At 48.6% G+C, this 7833-nt stretch overlaps 1 protein-coding gene across 1 annotated transcript; it reads right to left on the bottom strand.

Moving 5' to 3' along the window:
• Window positions 1-160: 160 nt before the first annotated feature.
• On the bottom strand, window positions 161-5908 carry LOC135819114 (uncharacterized). Its single transcript, XM_065332265.1, has 3 exons — window positions 5430-5908; window positions 4703-4855; window positions 161-2682 (listed from the first exon to the last, which is right to left on the bottom strand). Exons 1-3 carry the CDS (start codon window positions 5634-5636, stop codon window positions 1978-1980), a joined length of 1065 nt encoding a protein of 354 aa, XP_065188337.1. The 5' UTR covers window positions 5637-5908; the 3' UTR covers window positions 161-1977.
• Window positions 5909-7833: the final 1925 nt, after the last annotated feature.

Genomic DNA, 7833 nt, shown 5'->3' with positions numbered 1-7833 from the left:
ACGGCCGCTAACACCCGGTAAACCCTAGCGGCAGATGCAGCGCCTAACGATAGGGGTGAGTGGATAAGTCTTACAACCACTGGCAGAAGTGCCGAGAAACCCCATTAGCAGCACGGCTGGAAAAACCGCTCCCAGGGAGGACTTGAACCAGGTACCTCTCATGCCGAGTATGAAACTACATGTACTGTATCAAGATGTTCAAGCGCTTGGCAAGATCAAGGTTGCGTGGCAACAGCCACAAATAATTGGCTGAATCTATAAACTATTATACTGTATGTTAAAGCAGAACATTTAGTCGGCTAAAAATTCCGTCCAACTCCAAAGAAAGGGAGTTCGTCCGGTTGAAAATTCCGTGCATGGACCATGAGACGTATTGAAAACGTTAGTCCAAAAAGACGAAATTAAATTTTGGGCAAAACGTTCCTACTTATACAGGTGATAGTGTCGGCAAGGGAGCAATCAACTGAAAGGCACGTATAGGGAGGGCCTGGCCAAACTTGGGGCCCAAAAATTAAAATTTGGAAAAAGAAAATAATAAAAGTTGGACTACGTCTAAAAATCATTCCCCAATGCTACAAATTAAATTAAATTCCAACATCTCCAAGCAAGTAAAGTAAATTATCGTGATGCTGCATTGTTGTTGTTGTTGTTGTGTTTATTTTAATTCGCAAACCAAACGGGCAGATCTGCCCAATGAAAAGGTGGCGAATGCAGATAGAAAGCAGTAATAAAATGAAATTGGGGACTGATGTAATTAGGATACAGGTGGAGAAAAACTAAGCCAGCTGATCATCAAACAGGACTTGTCTCAAGACAACAGCCGGGCCATTCAGTTCAAGTGGAATACATGCATACTCAACGAATCACCAGACCTCACCTCTTCCAACATCTGTGCTAACAGCGACAGCTCAGATTCGCCATGGTTTCCAACGGCCGTTCTACAGTTCAACATCGCCATGGGTCATCGCCACGGCTCATCTCCACGGGTCATTGTCATGGGCCATGGCTGTAGGACATATCCATGGGCCATTCGTGCGAGACATTGTCAGTAGCCATGGGTCATCACCACGGGGTCGCCGTAGGTCGTCGCCGTAGGTCAACACTGCAGGTTATCTCCATGGGTTATCTCTACGGGACATCGGTGTGCTAGGCTGTAGGCAGTCAACGTAACACGATCAGGGAGTCGCTGCATTCCGACTATAGTAGTAACGCTATAGTATATTAGTCAGCGGACACCCTGGCGGTCATAGCTGCCAAAGAGCAAGGTCTGGCATTGGCTGCATGGCTGGATCATGTCACACGGCGTAGGTGATTGGCTGCACTGATCATGTGACGTGGTGTACAGCATCAACTGCACTGATCAGGTCACATGGCAGACAGGATTGGCATCAAGGATCATAATTATGTCACGGCGTATGCGATACGCAGTTTTAATTTTTTTTTCTTTCATTCAAGGCTCTCGCTGAAATACGTGTTTGGACAGAGGCAACGCAAGTAACACGTCTTCCTGGATAGGGCCTGCACTCTCGCATAGCCCTGCACTCTCGCATAGCCCTGCACTCTCAGTCTCGCGTAGGCGAGGATAGTAGGGGATAATTGAAGTGACGTCTTGGCAGAACAGCGTAAGTGACGTCTTGGCAGAACAGCGTAAGTGACGTCTTGGCAGAACAGCGTAAGTGACGTCTTGGCAGAACAGCCTAGCACACCTCACAGTTACACCAGTGACTACCGTGCTTGATACAGGGAACAAGACAGCAATGATTCGTATCTGCAGCGGTGTGATGACGTAATGTGCAGCCGTGTGATGACGTAATGCGCAGCCGTGTGATGACGTAATGTGCAGCGGTGTAGCTGCTGTTGAGCATGCAGCAGCTACACCGATGCATACACAGGTCCGTGCAACAAGCACATACGGCACACGTTATGTTGACGATGTCATGGCAATGATGTCATGGAGATGATGGAATTCCGATGATGTCATGGCGAGGATGGGGTGCGGTTGATGTGTGCCGTGATGAGCTCCAGTACGGGACCGAACTCCTCCACAGTCTGCAAGTACGCCATCACCTTGCAGAATCCCAGCCAGTGCGTTGAGAACAGGGAGTGGAGTAGGCTGTCGTTTCGCGTCGTGGCATCTTGAATGGCCTGCACGCTGATCCTCTGTGAGGGAGTGAGCATTCGGTGCTGGAAGCAGAATGTCGTGATGTCCACCGCGCCCATGGCCGTCGAGAATCGCACGTACACTGGCTGCACAAACTCCTTCCATGGGTCGAGGCCACTTGATCGGAATTCAGCAACACGCTCGTGGCTCAGGAATGTGGGCACGGTGTTCTCGTCGATGTGCAGCACCTCATCGGATTTCACTGCCGCTGCTGTCGCCACGGGCACTGCCACTGTCATCATCTCACTTCGGGGAGTGGCTGCTGTGGTGTTACCGGCCACCGTGTGCCGCAATGGTTCCAGGACTCCTGCACCACCAGCAGCAGCCGCAGTGTCGGCGGCGGCTGTGTCGGCAGTAGTGCTGGCGTGGCCCTCGGTGCACTGCGCAGGATAGGATAACTGACCCGCGCTGTTACTGCTGCCACATCGCTCCGCCACCGGCAAGGTCGGGAAGTCTTCAGCAACGGCATTGCGCAACACACGCAGCACCACTTCCCCGCTTTCCAGATCGCCATGCTGAGTCTGCAGTAGCAAAGGAAACCAATGACGACAATGAACAATTTAAAAGACAACAACAACAACAACAACAACAACAACAACAACAACAACAACAACAACAACAACAGCAGCAGCAGCAGCAGCAGCAGCAACTGCAGCATCAGCATCATCATCATCATCAGCAGCAGCAGCATCAGCAGCAGCAGCAGAACCAGAGGTATCGGCAACAAGCAAAGAACAACAATCTCCATACAGGTATACTGTTTGCTGCCACTACACGGTGAAGACATCTCTGCCACTACACGGTGAAGACATCTCTGCCACTACACGGTGAAGACATCTCTGCCACTACACGGTGAAGACATCTCTGCCACTACACGGTGAAGACATCTCTGCCACTACACGGTGAAGACATCTCTGCCACTACACGGTGAAGACATCTCTGCCACTACACGGTGAAGACATCTCTGCCACTACACGGTGAAGACATCTCTGCCACTACACGGTGAAGACATCTCTGCCACTACACGGTGAAGACATCTCTGCCACTACACGGTGAAGACATCTCTGCCACTACACGGTGAAGACATCTCTGCCACTACACGGTGAAGACATCTCTGCCACTACACGGTGAAGACATCTCTGCCACTACACGGTGAAGACATCTCTGCCACTACACGGTGAAGACATCTCTGCCACTACACGGTGAAGACATCTCTGCCACTACACGGTGAAGACATCTCTGCCACTACACGGTGAAGACATCTCTGCCACTACACGGTGAAGACATCTCTGCCACTACACGGTGAAGACATCTCTGCCACTACACGGTGAAGACATCTCTGCCACTACACGGTGAAGACATCTCTGCCACTACACGGTGAAGACATCTCTGCCACTACACGGTGAAGACATCTCTGCCACTACACGGTGAAGACATCTCTGCCACTACACGGTGAAGACATCTCTGCCACTACACGGTGAAGACATCTCTGCCACTACACGGTGAAGACATCTCTGCCACTACACGGTGAAGACATCTCTGAAGACATCTCTGAAGACATCTCTGAAAACATCTCTGAAGACATCTCTGAAAATATCTCTGAAGACATCTCTGAAGACATCTCTGAAGACATCTCTGAAGACATCTCTGAAGACATCTCTGAAGACATCTCTGAAGACATCTCTGAAAACATCTCTGAAGACATCTCTGAAGACGTCTCTGAAGACATCTCTGAAGACATCTCTGGCGCATCGGCTAATTGTCAGCCAGAGGCACGCCAGCACATACTGGTCGCGGCAGCAGGATTCCTTTTTCGATGTAAGGGTCACTGACCTCCCCTGCTTCCCCCCCCCTCCCTTCCACACATACACACACACACACACACACACACACACACACACACACACGCGCGCGCGCAACACAATACACAGAATTGATGATTAGAATGATGATATGCCAAAATAATAACGTGCAACTAGACTTGGGAGGGCATTGCAGAGTAGTTGCATACAAAGTTCAAAAGTGGTAAGGATACCTGTGACTTGTGCTCCTGCAGAGTTCAAGGCCTACCGTGTAAACATTGGACCGTACTGGCAATATATGTTGCCGCGTAACGCGTAACGCAGGGGGTGCGGCGTAACGCGCGACCAGGCTAGTGCGACAAATTTTCGTTGCGTTCGTAACGCGCGTCCGGCGGGGTGCGGCGATCTTTTCATTGCAAAAAAGGCTGAAACCTGTGAAAGCACGTGTACCGCGTGGTGAAAAGTTCAAAACTGGACGCAGCAGGAAGTCCTGCAATAGCAAAAAAAAGGACTGCGGCAATATAGAAACCTGTGTAACGGCTCCTTTGCGACTTTGCATGTAACGCCCTGCGTGCGGTAAACATGTGCCAATGTAACGCTTCATGGCCTCACTGCGACCATATATATTACCAGTACGGTACTATGGTTTGTATGCAACTGGTAACTGGTGTGCAATGCCCTTCCAAGTCTAGCCGCACGTTAATTGGCATATCATCCATTGCGGGCAAGTTCAACTCACTGGTGTAGGCCCGTGATGCTGCTCCTCGCTCAGTGCCATTTCCCGGGCCAGGTCTTCATTGTGTTCGGCAAGGACATCCACAAACACAAGCAGCTTGGCCTTGGTCTTCGCCATCAGCTTCAGCAACAGATGGTCTCGAGCGGCATACGTGCTCTATGCAAAATCCACAATAATCATCAACACATACGCACAGACACACACACATACACACACACACACACACACACACACACACACACACACACACACACACACACACACACACAAGCACGTGCGCGGACACATGCACAAATAGGACTCAATGATGAGATTCAAAAGGAAGTGATCAAGAAATACGTCGCGTTCAAAACTCGAAAATTCTGTGCACCCTGAAAAGAGTGATGTGAAAATTATTTTTTGTCCTGGTTAAGGTGGCTTTTTTTGCTTTTTTATAGCCCCACATTCCCATAACGCATTATTCTCTCAATATTATGTATTACAGTTAGATGGGACTTTGCTCTGGGCATGGAAATTCTGTCGTTATTCGCGAATTGCCGTTATACCCGCAGTCGTAATTAGCGAAGTTGACTGTATACCGCACATTGTTTCCATCCGTTAAAAACATGCACTTACTAATCAATGTAAAACGTTCAATGCTTATGACAAGGCATGTCCTAATTATTGGCTGGTGGTGCTTCTTGCGGACATGCATGCGTAGACAATGCATTTTTTTGTAACATGTACTTACGATGTTGCTTTTCTTCGTATAGATCTCGTCCATATCTTCAGGGGTAAGAACACCCTTGGACAATAGCGCAGACACTACGGCATTCAGACTTAGCTGCTGGCGCAAACGCTCGTGGTGGCGCGCAATAAAGCTAGGCATGGCTGGTGTTCCTGGTGGTGCTGCTGCTTGTGCTGCTGCTGCTGCTGCTGCTTGTGGCGTGGCTGGCATTGCTGTGAGTGCGATTTGTACTGACACTGCCGCTGCTGCTGACTCGAATTGGCCTGGCTGGCTTTCGGCAGTGGATACGGCGTTCTTAGCGCAGCCAAGACCATCGCCTTGCAATGCGCTCTCACGCACGGGCTCACATGTGGTAGCGGGCGAGCGAGACTCAGCGTACACTGCCGCAGCTTCACTCCGCAGTACTACCTCCAGCTACAGGGCACACATGGATGTAATTATAAATATCCGTTATAACCTAAGATAGGATAATGGAGCGCACGCAGCGCAGAAGAATTCAAGTCCAGCTAGCACTTGATTACGGCATGCATGCACCGCATCCGTGATTGGATAATAATTCATGAAAATATCAAAAAGAAAAAAAGTACAAAAAATGTTGTCTGGACCCGATATGGCCATACTCATGATACTCCACTGAGTGCGTTCGATTACACACTTGAATCGATTCAAGTGCATTCAAGTCGTTCGATTTTCATGTCATGAGCCCTGGAATCGATTCCGAATCCATTCACTCACATGGGGTGATGTGCGAATCGATTCATGAATCGATTCGTGAATCGATTCGTGAATCGATTCGTGAATCGATTCGTGAATCGATTCGCGTGCATAATCGAACGCACTCACTAAAGCGGGATTCACAGAAGCTTTTTTGCGATGCGACAAGCGATGCGACAGGCGCGAAACCGGGAAAACCCCAAATCGCAGCCATGTCGCACCCCGCGCAACTGCCGCAACTGGGCCATCGCTGGCCATCGCAGAAGTTGAGCTTGGCTCAACTTTTGCGATGCGATGCGATGCGACAAGCGATTTGGCGTACGATTTTGACCTTTTCTACAGCAAAGTTGTACAAAGGTGCAAGAGTTGCCTATAAATTTGTACAGGTTGTACCAAACCGCGCAAATATCATGGTGACGTACTCAAATCAGCAAGACTTTGCAAAAATTTGTCGCATCGCTGACTTCTTCTGTGAATGGTATTTCGCGAGTTCGCATCGCACGCGTCCGTCGCAGATCGCGTCGCATCGCGTGTCGCATCGCAAAAAAGCTTCTGTGAATCCCGCTTAAGGCGGTGTTTACATGAGGCGTTTCAACCCGGGTTGAGTTCGACCCGGGTCAGATTTCAACCCGCCATGTGCATAAAATGAATTGCGCGTTTACATGACGCATTGCGCTTGACCCGGGTTGAAATTTAGGGTCAAGAAAATCGTACAAACGTACTTCTGTGCGTATCTCGCGCCAGGTTTGAACGGCACTGCAGATGCAAATTTCGCGCGAACCGATTCACGTGACCATACAGGACTGTAGAAGTGGACTTTTGGCGGCATATCAGTATTTGACCCGGGTCAACTGACTTCATGTAAACGCTCACCTCTTTTGTCTATCGTACAGACTTTCAACCCGGGCTGAACTCGACCCGGGTTGAAATTTCTCATGTAAACACAGCTTATAAATCCAGACAGACCACAGTAACCTACTACAGTCTGTACTACTACTATACTGTACTACATTGTAGTACAGTATACTAGTAGTAGTAGTAGTAGTACAGTCTGTATCGGATAGCGTACCCTTTTGATTTCCGTGATTTTATCACTATAACCGATGCATCACTATAATTATGCGATACGATCGATTTTTTTCGATCGACACATGAAAGGCAAGGAAATACTTCCAGCATGGCGTTTTGACAAATGAGCATGCTGCATAGTTGACAGTGCCCGCATTTCCATAAAAAAATTCTTTTATGTACATGCACATGTGTCACTATCAAAATAAGCAACGTGAAGAAAATAAAAAAATAGGGACATTATTGCTACATCACTATAGCCGATAATAATAGTGTGTTATGCATGTTTTGATTCTTTGTTCATTGCATTCCCAACTCATCACAGCCACGCGCTCTTCAGCCGAACCATACAGACACCAGCAAGGACACTTCCGTTGAGAGATAATATTGCTCCACGCCTCTAGACAGCTGTTTCGCTCCCTGTCGGAGCTCATCAGTAGAGGATAATAATGATGATAATGGAGGAATGATCATTCATATTATGTGGAAAGCGTGCATTTGCGCCATTTCTGGTGTATAAGAATGATCATTCCTCCATTATCATCATTATTATCCTCTACTGATGAGCTCCGACAGGGAGCGAAACAGCTGTCTAGAGGCGTGGAGCAATATTATCTCTCAACGG

This window comes from Sycon ciliatum, chromosome 6, assembly GCF_964019385.1.
Source record: "Sycon ciliatum chromosome 6, ocSycCili1.1, whole genome shotgun sequence".
Lineage (NCBI taxonomy): Eukaryota > Metazoa > Porifera > Calcarea > Leucosolenida > Sycettidae > Sycon > Sycon ciliatum.
Note: the sequence above shows the minus strand (reverse complement) of the source record. Positions and strands in the feature narration are given on the sequence as shown.